Source organism: Pholcus phalangioides, unplaced genomic scaffold (genome assembly GCF_987345545.1).
Source record: "Pholcus phalangioides strain wild (caught in Gottingen) unplaced genomic scaffold, Ppha-v1.0 ptg000009l_1, whole genome shotgun sequence".
NCBI lineage: Eukaryota > Metazoa > Arthropoda > Arachnida > Araneae > Pholcidae > Pholcus > Pholcus phalangioides.
Window position 1 is genome coordinate 25,756,248 of NW_028301602.1, and position 15,413 is coordinate 25,771,660.

Here is a 15,413-nt window from a genome sequence, read left to right on the forward strand (position 1 = left end):
TTCCTCGCTGTTATTTTATATCGTCTCTGTGGCTTTTGGAAAATAGTCACATTCGTTTGTATATAAATGTATTTATGTCCGCTGAGAGTCACTTTCTCGTCCACTTTCCAAGATGTATTCAGTAGTGTTGCATGCGAGTTCGTAATAGTCACATCCGGCCATCCTTTCCCATAATCCGTCTCGAAGGTGGGAGGAGAATTACTATGGTTGAGAAAATATAAATTGTTCCTATTAGAATAATCAATGAGCTTATTTCCTCTAGTATCTGTTCTATGGTCTCCCCAGAGCGGGTGATGACTATTGAGGTCGCCGCACAACAATAAGTTCGCTTGTGTGGACAGTTTCAATAGTTGGTCCATTTCTTTAAGAACATTCTCAACACAATCTTTTGGTGAAGAGTACGCACTAGCTAATATTAGATCATGTTGAGGCTGTGAGATTCTAATCGATGTGATGTTGTTGCTCGTATGATATGTCATAGGGTTAATGTCTGGATTGAGCACCAGGATTGCCGCTTTCCCATTTCTGGACATCCATCTTTTCCATCTTTTCGGAAATCCGCGCAGTGGCTTCCCTGATATTCCTGGCTCCTGCAAGGCAATTATGTCAATCTTATCCTTGATTGCTGTATCTACAAGCAAGTTTATTGCCGCTCTAGTTCGATCTACATTTATTTGTAGTATTTTGAGATTGCCCATTGGAGATGGTGTCATTGAAGAGCATTGAATTTGCTCTTGTCGACATAATCTTGGGTGTTTTTCCCGTTTGCTATTTTGACCTGTTATCCGGGAGTTGGCTATTGCGTCCTTGATGTTATCTTGAGGCATTGTATATCAAATGTAATATTAAAATAGTTATATATATATAATAAGCTACCTGACTTATATGTGTAGGAAAACGATGTGTTATCTTGTTATCAATTTTTCAAGTGTAACTTCAACTTGAAATTGTTCGCGACTGCTGAACTTATCACCTTTGCAGCCGACGAGTCTGTACATATCAAAGTGATTTGACCTCTATGTTCATCTATTCTAGCACTAGCAATGAGCTCCTGTAGATTGCTGTATTTTAACTGTTCTTCTAAGTCATTCATAACTTGCTTGATGTCCTTTTGGTCAATAGCGTTTAATGTCAGTTTAGATTCATTGATATCGGCATACTTATGCACGGTATTACAAGCTCTTGAGGTTAGATTTCTCTGGTTAGCACAAGAGATTCCTGCATATGTAGTACGACTGCTTCGAATTTCACTATGATTCTTAAGATGACAACGATTGTAGAAAACCAAGCCGGATCCAAATCTGAATGCCGAAGAGGCCTCTCTCTTATAATTTTGTTCCTCGGACTCATAGACAATATCACCCAAGAGGTTTGGATTTTTCTGATACATTGCTGTTGTTTTATTATTGAAAGTACGTCCAAAGTTCTTGTTATTTGAAGTTTTAACCCCTGCATATGTTTGCGGTTGAGGTCGGTGCTGTTTAAAACCATCGGTCCCTGGGCACACAACATATATGTACTGCCGGAGGCTTCGGTTGTTGAGTATAAATCTTTGGATGTTTTTACAGTCTTCTTTAGTGTAACAATCAACTGCCGTACCATTTCTAATATGTCTGATGTTGTGAATTTTTTTCTCAAATTTTTTGATAATAATTTGGTTGTTACTGTTACTTTGATGTGGTTGAGCCAATCTTTTCTTGTATAACAGCACTGAATAGATCTGCCGATTCTTGTTTTTCCTCTGCTTCTTCCTGTAGCTGACTTCTTGGTAAGGATTTTCCGTATTGGAAGAGATCTCGTCAAGTATGACATATGAAGATGAACTGTCATTCAATTCATCTACGTGATTTGATATTACAGAGTCCTTTTGTTGAGGAGGGGAAGGTATGGGAATTGATATCTGTGTGATTTTTTCAGAATTAGCCACAATGGGCAATTTCTTCTCTGCCGATTTTCTCGCAGTTCCATGTTGTTTTTCAAGGCATTGCCCTTGTGGTGATGGGGAGTCTGTTTGTGTCAAACCACTGAGTTCTTGTTTTATAGTCTCCTCAATCCATTCCACAATAGAATCTATCATAGAGTTGGTTTTTTCCAGTGACGCTGCAGGGAGGTTGTAATTATTGCTTAACCACTGTTCAAGTCTTGCCCGAGTTCCAACTCCAGAGATGTAGGTGTTGACAGCTTTAATACTAGTTGCAGTGTTAATTGATGTGGTTGCAGATGGAGATAATGTAACTTTCTCTGATTGTGGCAGATCATGCGATACTTCTGGAATGTTGGTGTTGACTCCAGCCTCTCTGTGAGTTTCTTTGGCGACATCTCTTTGTGGTTTTGGAGGTTGTTGTGGTGCTCTGTTGCGCATCTCACCCATATTGCTAATCTGCTGTTGGAGAAGTTTCTCGATCTGTGGTTGAGCTGAGAGACGGTCTTGGTGAGACTGAGTAAAAAAATGTGGTGTAGTCGAAGTGAGCGTTTGTTCCTGAGGAGAAGATATTTCTGTTTGGCAGAAGTTGTCCCTAGTAGATTTGAGGATGTTGTCTGTCCAGATATTGATTGCATCAATTATTTTATTGCTTCTTTTGCGTTGTTTAGCGGGAATGCAGAACCCTACATTTCCTCTGGCTTTATCACTTGTATAGGAGTTCAAAATTTCCCGAAGCTCCTCCAGGAGTACGTGTACATTTGGTTGGAGTGTCTTATGTGCTGAAAAATCACTTGAGATTGAAGTAGTGACACCCATCGTTTTTTGTGCATATACTTGTTGACCGTTGAGTTTGGATATGACTTCAGATGATGCTTGTTGAGAAGGTAAGGTTACAGAATTATTTTTACTCAAATTATCACTGGATTGCATTTCTGTTATCAAAATGGGCTTGAGGAGATCCTCAGAACCTCCTTGACCCCTAGATATGGCAAGGTTCTTGTCTTTTTCCTTAAGTCTTGATGAACTTCGTCTGACAGGTTTTTCAGCGGAGTTGGGTGTTTCTAACCGACGAGAAGTTTTTTTGGTATTCTTGATCTGAGAGCAAAGTTTGTCTTCATATTGAGTTTGTTTTTTCACCCTTATCTCAAGGTTCTCTTTTTTTCCCTTGGAGGTTTTTAAACTTTCTGTTTCTTGGGAAATGTTCATATTGGCAGCATTGTTCTCCTCACTCTTTTTCTTAACTTGAGACTTGACGTTTTGTTTACCTGAACTTTTCTTTTTTTTTCCACTCTTATAACTTTTGGAATTTTTATGTGAAGTGAGGTTCTGTATTTCTGCTGACTTCTCTTGTAAGAGAAAGTGGCTTTTATCAAGTTTCTCTTTCTTGAAGTCTAAAAAGTCAAGCATTGTCTGAAGTTCCTTGTCGTTCCCGGTGTAATCAATTCCCTCTGGTAGAGAATCCATATAACTGCCTTCATCCCATGATTCAACTGATGAGTCCATTATTTTCGAAGGAAAGTGATTGAGTTGTTGGACCGTCGATGTATTTAGAGAAGTTCCTTTCGAGTGAGATTCAGGGTCACAAGATATGTCAGTATTTAGTTTACCAAGCTGTTTGCGCCGACAAGAAGGTGGTGTGTTTGAAACACCCAACTGACTTTGCGAATCATTGTAATTGAGATCATCAGTAGAGAGGAGTGTCTTTGATTCACTGCCCTGTTCCTGTTCCCCGAAATTACTCGCCATTTCTTCTACAGAGGAAGTCTGTAGATCATGTAGAGTGTTATTATTCAATACCATTGAGGGTTCAGTTTTCGTTTCCGTTGTTTCAAGATCTATGTTTTGTGTCTTTTCTATCAATGGGATTTTCACTGCTACTTGACTTGTAAATGTAATCGGTTCATTAGAGGCATCAGTTGCTCGAAAGACTCTCCTCTGACATTCTGAATCTTCTATGCTGAACTTGAGCGAGTCTTGCTTTTCTAGTTGTTCATTATGCGCAAATGAAGATGTTTTCTGTATGTTGAAAATACCCATTTTATGTTTCCGTTTTATCAGCTCTGCTTTATTCGAAATTGATGTTTGTGAGTTGCAGGAATTCAGTTTGTAGACCACGTCTGACGTTGACGACGAAGATGAGAGGGAGCCAATCGATGAGTTTGACGACGAGATTGAGACATCTGAGTTTTCCGATGTTACTAAACGGGAGCTAATATTGAAGGTTTCATTGAAAGACCTGGCCAAATTTTTAAAGACTTGGTGAATTTTGGAGGCTTTCTTGTTGATTGGATGATCTCTCTGGTCTTTTTTCTTTTTATCCCGTTCATTGTGCTCGCTTCTCTCAAGATCTAGTATTGGATTTGACGTGTTCATGTCCTTATGGAATGGGTGATCTGTACAGTCTGGTTGATTTGAAGTTCCCACAAGGGTATCTTTTTTGTCCATGTTTGAATCAAAAGCTGGGATCCCTACAGGTGTCTTATTTGACTTATCCATAGTCAGTACAAAACTATTACCGGCACTACCAATTATGAAGAATATTAGCACATGAGAAACGTATGCGTGACCTGACTGAATGGTCACCAAATCAAATCCGTTCACAAAAATTAAAGTAAAATGTTCAAAAATGAAAATTCAGTACAAAACTATTAACACCATGAGAAACATATAAATATAATAAACATAATAATAATAAACTTATAATACCAATTATAAAGAATATTAACACATGAGACACGTATGCGTGACCTGACTGAATGGTCACAAAATCAATCCGTTCACAAAAATTATAGAAAAATGTTCAAAAATGAAAGTTCAGTCCAAAACTATTAACACCATTACCAATTATAACGAATAACCACACATGAGAAACATGTATGCGACTCGACTGAATGGTCGCCAAATGAAAATCGTTCACAAAAAATTATAGTAAAATGTTCAGAAATGAAAATTCAGCACAAAACTATTAACACCACTACGAATTATGAACACCAATGCATGAGAAACATGTGTGACCCGGTTAAATGGTCACCAAATGAAATTCGTTCACAAAATATTAATAGTATAATGTTCGTCAAAAAACTTTTACCATGGCAAAAGAAAATCAGTTAAAGAAACAATTCCGGACGTCAAACACCAAACATGACAAAATGCAGTGGAAAGTCCAAAAACCATTTACATGTATAATAAAACTTGTCACCTGGTTCGAAAATGGCGAGTCATACACACAACATTGGATTCTTTTTACAAAATCATATCTCCCCAATTATAAGAGTTATGGCAACGATTAACAGGTTCAATCATAGCAAATGTTCTGGTTAATGATCTCTGCTATCAAGTTTCGAAAATCACTCACCCCTATCATGTCCAAACTGTCCTCAAATGTAGTTCACCTTCACCGCTTGAAAACCATTGAAGTTTATATCCAGAGTTTGTAATCATACCATCCACTTCGAACTACTTGGAATGTTTGAATGATCTTCATACCGTTTTGAAGCTGACATTCCCGCCGACAAATCAAATGAAAAATTTACACCGATTGTCACTGAAAATTTCCAGTCATTGATAGCGGAAGATGGTAACCGTCGCCCGTTGATCGCTACTGCACCGATATAGCACGTGTGGCATTAACAATATCCAAATTTTTTCCTACATCACACCACCACACAACTCCACATATGTGAACCCCCACTCCTACACTTAATAGACAATAATTACGCATTTACGGCCTGCCATAACCTAATATTCACGTTTTAAAACAAAATTTTTAACGCAGCACGAAAATAAACAAACTGCCTCCATTGTGACTTGACTGGACTCTTCATATCATATCATATCATACCATACCATATCATATCATATCATACCCACGCTATGATGAACAAATCGTATTTTCACTTGTCAAATGCAGGGCCGGATTAATCATAAAGTAAAATAAGCACGTGCTTAGGGCTTCAGAAGAAAAGGGGCACCATGAAAAATGATTAAATAAAGTACATTTTCTTTATAATGTAATTTTTTCTCTCAGCATTAAGCATCTGGTAGAAAATTCTAAAATTTACGAGCACTTGATTTTCCAGATGAGGATCTTTATCAAAAGGTTTACCAGTGCCGCAACTGAAAGAGGGCAGGGGGGGGGGGGTCTGGTGCCCCGCGAGCTGGAACTGGAGTAATGCTGAGTTTACTATTTTTCCTTTCAAAATTACAGGGAAGGGGATGCCAAAATTGATACAGACCTTCAAGTGACTGAGTAAATTTTCGTCTAATTGCTAACAACAAGTTGCGTTAATACTCAGTTTTTGGATTCGATTTCACTCAATTTCAATAAAGTAAGCCTCGAGCTGTCTGAACAACATCATAGCTCCCCCCAGGCAAAACAAACTTTTCTGAGCCCTCCCCCCCCCAGATATAAATACTTGCTTACAAATTTGCAGTTCACTCCCTCTCTCTCCAAAATTTCAACTAGAACAAATTGTCACAAGCCTCCCCAGCACTTGAGGTTCCCGAGCCTTGGAATCGTAAAACCCGGGCAAAATTATTTTTCTGAATTCCCCTCCTCCTCCCCCACCTAAAAATACCTGCTTGCAGATTTTCTTACTTACTCTCGAAAATTGTGAACACATCCGATTGTTATGACGCCCGGGGCCATGCGTTATGGTTAAAAGTGAAGGAGACCGGGGAGGCATCAAAATTACTTGAATGCTTATGGCCTTTATATTTGTTAATCTGGCCCTGGTCAAATGGTTCATTTTTATTATTTTTTGAAATGTGTCACGAACTCCTCACCCACTCCGTATATCACAGAGGCTAAAGACAACCTCATTAATATCAAACTTTTTCTCAAATCAAATTTATTTATTGAATCAAAACATAGACACAAACCATTTTGGTGCTGCACTGGCTTGAGAGAAACGGAAAATAATAATTGCTTTTTGCATATCAGTACAAATAAAAACGAGAAAAAGAAGAAAAAAAATCCACTCGAGAATTGAAAAAATTGGCATTTTTAGCAACGTATGCCAGATGAAATAAACATATTTATGATAAAAGATATCCATAACCTTACCATATTTTCCTTTCAAAGGCACTTGGAATGTCTGCACTTGAGGCTCTGCCCTGTCCTTCAGAGCATCTTGTAAATCACTGTTTGTGTCTAATACTTCAACTTGAGATGAGAAAACGAAAAAAGAAGTGTAATATACTTATTTAGTGAAGCGTTTCAGCATTACATGGAAACAAAAAGTACCTAATTAATGAGAACGAGATTCTTCAATTACATTCCAAACACTTTAGTGAGAAGTCGATTTCATCGCACGAACGTTCAACATAAAAATTGTGAAATAAAAGGAATTTTCTATTGGAATTTGATTCTTAAAATAAGTGGTAAATTAAAGTACAAGGTTCAATTGAAGCACGTCGATCTTCTCGTATATCGCAAAAAAAAAGAGAATTATTTAAAAACTGCCGTAATTTCCTTGCGCGTATAATCCGTAGATGCAATTTTCGTTACTTTGCTAAAGAATGCCATCGTATAATCCGCTGCGGCGTGTAAATTTGTATGGGGAAAACTTCACTCTCGATAAAAGTGAAATCTTGATCCCTTGATAGTTCAAGTTCGTTTCGGTGACAGAAAAATTTTATGTTTGTGATGAAGATTATATTTGTGACAAAATACATAATTACAAACACTTTGGTGAGAAGTTACATACATACATAGTGAGAAATAGACGGCTATTTCAGCAGCCCAAGATATCAAGGAGAAACAGATATTTTCTGAATATTATGCCGAGCTGGACGTGGAAAGAAAAGTCATCTGGCCTTCGCCGGGACTCGAAACCAGGTCCTCTTGCAAACCGGGCAAGCGTGTTACCAGCCACACCACTGGTAGTATTATATAAGTACCAGTGGTAGTACAGCAGTTATTTCCAGAAAATATCAGTTTCCTTGATATCTTGGGCTGAGAAAAAAGCCTTATATCTCTAACAAGCAGTGTTAACGAACAAAAACTTTCCGATTAAACTACGAAAACGGCTGATTAATGCATATGTGTGTGGCGCACTATACGGATCAGAGACCTGGACCATAAACAAGAGAGAGACGCGAAACGATTGGAAACGTTGGAGATGTGATGCTGGAGGCGCATGGAGCGCATAAGCTGGACATTGAAAAGGCCAAATTCACAACTATTAACACAGGTCGGAGAGAGTCACTAAATCCTTTCCAGGATTAAATACAGACTCCTACATTGGTTGGGTCATGTTCTCCGTCACGGCGGATTGCTGCGAGATGTAATGGAGGGCAGGCAGGATTGAAAAGGAAAAACCCAGGGGAAGGCCCAGAGTCACCTGGATCTCAACGCCACTAAATGACGCAGAATGTATCAGCTATAACCAACTAAAGAACACAAAGCCCAAGACTGTGATGATTGGCGGTTTCTCAGCATGGGGGCGAACCAGTCTCAGAATTGATGTACCATTGATGATGATCTGTCACTGCCGTCCCACCTGGGGGCTATTTGCTGGTATTAAGACAGGTGTAGGGGATTCGATCAAAGTCGATCACAGAGTCAAGGTTGTCAACAATGTGCAGTTGGTTGGTTTTCGAAAGCGCTCACGAATGGCCGCAGCTGTTGTTGTCAGGAAGAATGTCTTTATGTTGTTTTATTTCATAGTATTTTCATTCCGGCCGTATACATAGATAAATTAAATGTATTTTTGTAGAAGATGTCGTCACTCTATACAATCGTCACAGCTATAGAAGCTACTAATGCCTATACTCCGCAATGCGTGAAATAAAGAAGTCTACGGACCCTTTATAATAATAAAATGAAACCTTCGAGCATTTTACAGAATAACAATCAGTATACAGTACGGCCAGAAAGCCCTTATCCAGGTCTTTTTCTTCTCAACCATTGATCGTAGACAAAAATTTTTGCTGCCAAACATGTTTTGAATGCGGTAAATTTTCTTACCATGGTACTTATACATAAACAAATATTTTCGAAAAAAAAACACCATTAACATTTATATCTGCCCCAGAGCCATATAGTATTCCTAAAAAGATTTTTTTTCTGAAAAGACAAACTTTTTTCTTATAGGTATAGCTAACGAGACAAGTAGAACATATAAAAAGTTAAATTTTGTAGTTGAGTTAAAAACCAATTAAATGATGTAAAGTCCCATAATAAGAGCACATTCATTTTATTTAAAACATTTTTTGAAAGGCCTGGGACTTTCTGGATACACTTTATAATAATGCAAAGTTCATTGTATGTTTATTAGGCTAGGCTCCACAAAAACATGCAAGACAGAAAGACGAAAAGAAAACTACAAAACAAACATTATTCGACCCAAATCATATAATCTTTCCATGGGTCATAAACAATAACTCAAATGGGGTAATTTTCTTTGCAACCTTGAAAGTGTGCAAAAATAACACACAATAAACATTAATACACAATACCAAATTGTTTTTCTTAAAGAATACTACTTAAATGTTACCCTTCTGTTTCAAATTGCAGTGATTAGTTAATTATGAAATAAAATGAACTGTTAACAATATATCCGTTATTTCAAATACACAATTTTGCATAGCATTTTCAAACATATTACACGAAAGCTGTTGTCTATTAATACCATTATACTCATTAGTCAAGTTAAGCTGAAGTTAACATTGGAACAAGAACGCATAAAGATTTTTTCTAAATTGCTTTTTATGGGGGGAATTGTATATCATATAATTTCTCTGTTCGTATAGCACTTTTTTGTGTAATTACTCTGCTGGGGTACCAGTCAGGATTTTTATACATGAACAGCAATACTTTGTATAAATAAAGTTGACGTATGTTGAAATGATTTAGTGATACATTACCTTGTGAGAAAATATCGTTAATGTGAAGAACATCTCGTCGAAAATTATCATATAAACGATTTGTAGATAAAATATAAATTTTGTATGTCCCTTCCCAGACAGTTAATCTATGTAATATACGAGGAATTTCTCATCCAAAATCAAAAATCCCCCTGAAATCTCTAGTGACCTCGCCCCAAAGGCGTCAATGGACCTCAGAGATGAATAATAACGGATATAAAATCGAAACAAATGGAATCGGAAAGTAAATAAAGACATTAAAAGAATAGAACGGAATATATTTCATAGGATTATGAAGATATATAATTGAGAAGGAAAAATATTTTTCGATATAAGATTTATTTATTCCGATATAACAATAATCTGAACCATTAAAATGAATTCGAGGTTGTTCCATTAGCATAGAAAGTAAAGAGGAAAAAACATTTTTCCCGTCCACTTATAAAGATTTAAATCGATGAGTATTTCTACGTGAAAATAAGCAGAATGTAGAAATTTTTCTTTAATGTATCATTTGAATAAAAGATCAACAAGACAAAACCACAAGCACCGCCTAATCGATGTTTCATTCCGTTTCGGGATTTTTGTCTGCATTTTCTCCCATGATTTCACCATCTTATTAGCATTTCCAACTTTTTCGTTTACAAACATGCTATTTGAATTCTTTTGTATCGAAATGCATTATTTTCGGAGTTTTATTTATTTATTTATTTAAAAATCAGGGATAAAATAATTCACGTTGATTCACAAGAACATGAATTTTGCGTGTATTGTTTTTATGTGTGGTTCCAATTTTTGTTTTTGTTTTTATGTTATTTGAATAAAATAGAATGATTAAACGATTTTTAGAAACAAAGATTTCGAATATTTTTCGAAGATTTTTTTGTTTTTTCGAATGGAATGAGTCTGATGGGGGGGGGTGTCAAAAACGATTCGTTTGTATAAAAAAGTTATTAGATTTTCGATTGAAGTTATCGATTTTTCTATTTTAATTTTATTTTCAGGAAAACGAAAACAAAAATTTCTCATTAAAATGGTGTTTTGTTTCTTACGTTTCGAAAATTCTCGCGCCATAACTTTCTATATTAAGTTTAGATCGTGCCCCTTTGGAATGAATATTATTGTGCTGTTGAATTTTAAATAATATATTGATGCATTTCGAGTTACGTACTTATATGAACGTATTAGCTATCTATGACGTAAGTATTTTGTTTTTGTGTGATGAGATTTCATTTTCCTTATTTTTGATCAAATAATTGCCTTCGCGCCCTCGTATTCTTATCTCTCGCCACATCAAAATTCAAATTACATATCATCAATCCTCAATTTTTCAATCTTTGAATCTGCCAATCAAATCCGAATTTAATGTCACCTCTTTCTCTGCTCATATCAAAAAAAACTAGCGACACAAATAATTTCAAGAGAAATAAATCCCAGCATATTTTACCCGGAATACAAATACACTTAATACAGTTGACGGTTGTTAAGGGAACCACTTGTTTTTACGACCGTTCCATTATAACGACTGGTACGATGTGTCCCAAAACTTTTCCCTATTGACCCCTTTTGTTTATCCCCCTTTAATACTGTAACGAAGACCACTACGAAGACCATTCAATTCAATAAAACGTCTGAAATCAGCTCAGCCACGAATCTTTTTGCCAAGAAATGTACAAAATCTGTGTTTTCCGTTTGTCAAAATTGTATTAAACATTGACCCTTGATACTAGAATTCAGTACACTGGGACGTGCATGTAATTACTTATTACAATTTCTAACTTGATACGTTTTCAATGCAGCTGCTTACATTGTAACAAAATTAATAATAAATTTTTTATTTCGTCAAAATATGAAATCCTTTAATAAAAGATGTATATATTTTTTTCAACTTTCGATGCAATGTCTTTGCAATATAACGTCCATTTCCTGTGGAACGAGAGGAGGTAAATACAACGAGCAATGACTATAGTACTGTGCTTTATGTTGCTATCAATGCTTGATAGTGAGAGTGACAATCAAAATATGAAAAGAAATGTCCGAGAGATATTATACAAAGTTATGCACAAGAAAATACCTCGATTTTTTTAAAATTCTTATAAACAAATATTTTTTAAATGAAATTTGAATTGAGACTAATATTCTATTCACGCATTTTTGGTGACGATTTTAATGTTCTCAGATTTTCGTTACTAAATACTACAAGTTATTGGTCACAAAGTAAAAATTCCACTATTTTTACCGTAAACCGGTGCCACTTTGAGACAGAATTTGAAGCTTCCCTGCTGTTAAGCAATCATATTCATTACCGTCCCCTTAATAGCCGGTGGTTTTGATTACCTCATCCTTCCTCTACAAAATTGTATTTAGATATATCAATTCAACCATTTTTAAACAACCAGCATCAAAATTTGTAACAAACTCACCTCGCACCCGGGGTGTGTGTTTATGACAAGCTGTTTTTTTTTATTAGAAACGTATGGGAAAAATAATTGTCATAAAGTCAAAACACGTACTCTTTATTATAAACCATTTTTACAGTTTGAAATGAATAAACAATCATTTCATATAATTTTAATAATCATAATCATTTACGTTGAAATAAGTTTAGATCTAAAATTGGTCGAGTTGAATGACTTTATAGAGTTTCTTGTTATTCAACTTTCTTGGAGGATCATTACGAAACAAAACTTCTTCTTTGGAATGCAAAATTACGTATGGTTTTTCGAGGGCCACTTTCAATTGCACCCACTCTTTTCCCTCGCGCTGACTATTACTCCGTCCGGTCTCTTCTCTGTCACTTTTCCTGGGAAAATATGTCCTTCAAAAGTTAACAATTACATAATCTCTTCAATCATACTCTGTTTCCGTTGGTGAAGCTCGGGTGGGAATCTCGGCGTCGGAAAACTCTTCACGTAAATCTACACTAGCATCCGAATCTCAGAGAGAGGAAACGTAGTTTCGCTTTCTTCGTCATTTGTATCCTCTTTGAAAAGCCTTGCGGACTTCGTCCTCTGGACGAGGATGGCTTGTCAGGGTTGGCTTCTTTTCTGATAAAAATATCTAGATATAGGATTTGAAAGTTTTTTGCTTTGTGGGAACTTTCTTCACCTTTTTAGCACGTAGAGACGCAATAGAAAAACAGTGAGAGAACAAGAGATAATGCGAGGAAGTTACGTATACAGTCCTTTACTTTTCAATGTGCGAAGTAGTCACTACGAGGTAAGAACAGATGTCTGATAATACAGATTCAAGAATTGATCAGAGATGATCTGGTATTCAAAGTTCTGTCCAAAATATATTTATTTATTTTATTATAGTCCTAAGCATACTTTTTCTCAGTGGAACATTTAGTTTCTTTCTTCTCTTCGTGACAAACAGACGATTTTACGATGTCACCTCGATGATCTTTGATTTTTACCTGTCAAACGATATTCTCTTCTGTGTTTCGCTACACAATTCAAAGTTAATTACTGGTGAATACAAAAGCACCAACTAACTATAACCTCACAACACGCCCTCGATAATGCTACTGTCAAAGCATGGAGAGTTCGCCAGCCGACCGGTAGGTGACAGCACAAATGGCACCAGCCAATCACGTTGTCCGTTTTCTGTTTGGCTCCAGGATCACGGCGACAGATTCGAAATAAGAAAAATTTGCGTCTTGTCACAAAGTCAACCCGTTAGTCACAAAGTGGCCCTTTGTATTAAAACAAAGTAGTCTTAATGCAATAGTCTCTCATTATATAATCAACTTGAAATAAAGCTCTAAAAAAGAAACTTCAATTCAGAGCAAAAACACTATCAAAATCGGCTAAAAACCTATACTGCTTGTAGGGTATACTATTTGTATACGGTTTGTCAGGTATTAATATTGACCTGACTACTTCACTATTATACAGGGTGTTCTGTTAATGGACAGACAAGCTCAGAGGGTTGTTAGTAGACATCAAGGGGAACAAAAATTGCAATGGAATATGGTGTCGCAAACCTCATTGAGAGGGTGAAAATCGCGAAAAACGCATGCAGGTTTCGACGTCACGCTGTAACGACAAAAACTACAATAATAACTGCAGAAAGATTTATTTGATTAATTATTACAAGAGTAATTGGAAGTGGCGGCCGCTGACGTCATTGCGCAGTCTACAACGACGTAAAAACGATTCCCGGACGCGCTCGAAGATACCAGGTATGTTTTTGATGTCCGTTTCGTCATCCGCAATGCGTGATCTTACCCCAGCGCATGCGTTTCACAACGCTGCTTACGTGAGATATGGTGAGCGAATCCACGAATGCATTCAGCGATCAACTGAAAGCTACCTTTCGTCTCCTCTGGACTCAGAGCCTGCATGCGTTTTTTGCGATTTTCACCCTCTCAACGTGATTCGCGATACCATGTTCCATTGCAATTTTTGTTCCTCTTGATGCCTACTAACAACCCTCTGAGTTTGTCGGTCCATTAACAGAACACTCTGTATACCTAGTATTATTGATAACGATACTGGTTAAAATGCAAGAGCTAATCTTTATACAGATATGTTTTATTTGATTCGTTTAATTACAGTCCTTACCAAGCTCATGATCATCAGCTGATCGCACTTCAACGCTGGGCACTCCTGGTCCGAGGCACTCCAGGACATAATATCTGTTTCCTGGACTAAAAACGGCGTTGTGGTACAAGCAGCCATCTTCTCTACCACACGTCACACATTTCTGTTCCCTCGGTTTCTCGGATAGCATATCGTTCACTACGTAGAGATGTCTTTCACCTGGTGAACCGTGTAGTGTAGTCATGTAGAACCTGAAGTTTTTGAAAAACGAAGAATACGTATGCTTTAAAAAAAAAGCGTGGAAAAAAACTTTTTTTGAACTTATGTTAAGAAATTTATGTTCAAAAAGAAATTAATAATTTTTTTTCGGAATATCATTCGAAAAATCCTTTAATAAAATGAGTTTGTCTTAATGGAATTTTTTCTGATCTGAGAAGTAAGCTTTGTGAAGTCTCGGATTTTGTTACGATCAAAGATAATCTAGCTCAATAATATGCGTTGAAAAGGATAATCTTAGAAGATAACATTATTAAGAGTACATATGCTGATTCAATTTTCTTGACTTATATTTATTATTTTGGAAATATAAAAAAACATAACTAAAGCCTCATCTGAGTCAATCACCGAAGTCGTTATTTGACGGAGAGCGCCATGACGGAAAAATGAGATATTTAATGAAGATCTATATCAGTGATTCCCAACGTGGGCATTAACGCCCCCTTGGGGACGATGGAATGTTCAAGGGGGGCGGTAGAAACTACGGGTATAACACAGGAACTTATGGGTTAGATTGCGTTGGGGGGCGATGGGAGAAAAAAAATTCTGAAGAAGGGGGCGATGGGTCAAAACAAAGGTTGGGAATTTATGATCTTTCTATATGGTTATAGGTAATACAGTAGTTTCTTGTTCAAGAGCAGGTGGTCCACGGTAATTTGAACTTGAAGACGTTTCATAAAATACCTGTGGATCCCTTTCCAGAGTAAAGCCGGGTTTTCCTAGGAGCAGGTTCTTCTGCACCGCGTGAACCGAAGAGGACCATTTCGCGTCAGCAGAAACGTGTGACTTCATCATGC

At 36.8% G+C, this 15,413-nt stretch overlaps 1 protein-coding gene across 3 annotated transcripts in view; it reads right to left on the reverse strand.

Annotated features, from left to right (window-relative positions):
* The window catches only part of LOC149082608 (inactive dipeptidyl peptidase 10-like), a 528,870-nt gene that overhangs the window by 12,362 nt on the left and 501,095 nt on the right, over window positions 1-15,413 (reverse strand). For all 3 annotated transcript variants that reach the window (XM_089235873.1, XM_089235875.1, XM_089235874.1), the window contains exons 14-15: window positions 14,362-14,591; window positions 6,990-7,088 (exon numbers count right to left, since the gene is read on the reverse strand). In XM_089235873.1, coding sequence (XP_089091999.1) covers window positions 6,990-7,088; window positions 14,362-14,591 — 329 coding nt within the window. The remainder of the gene's footprint in view (window positions 1-6,989; window positions 7,089-14,361; window positions 14,592-15,413) is intronic.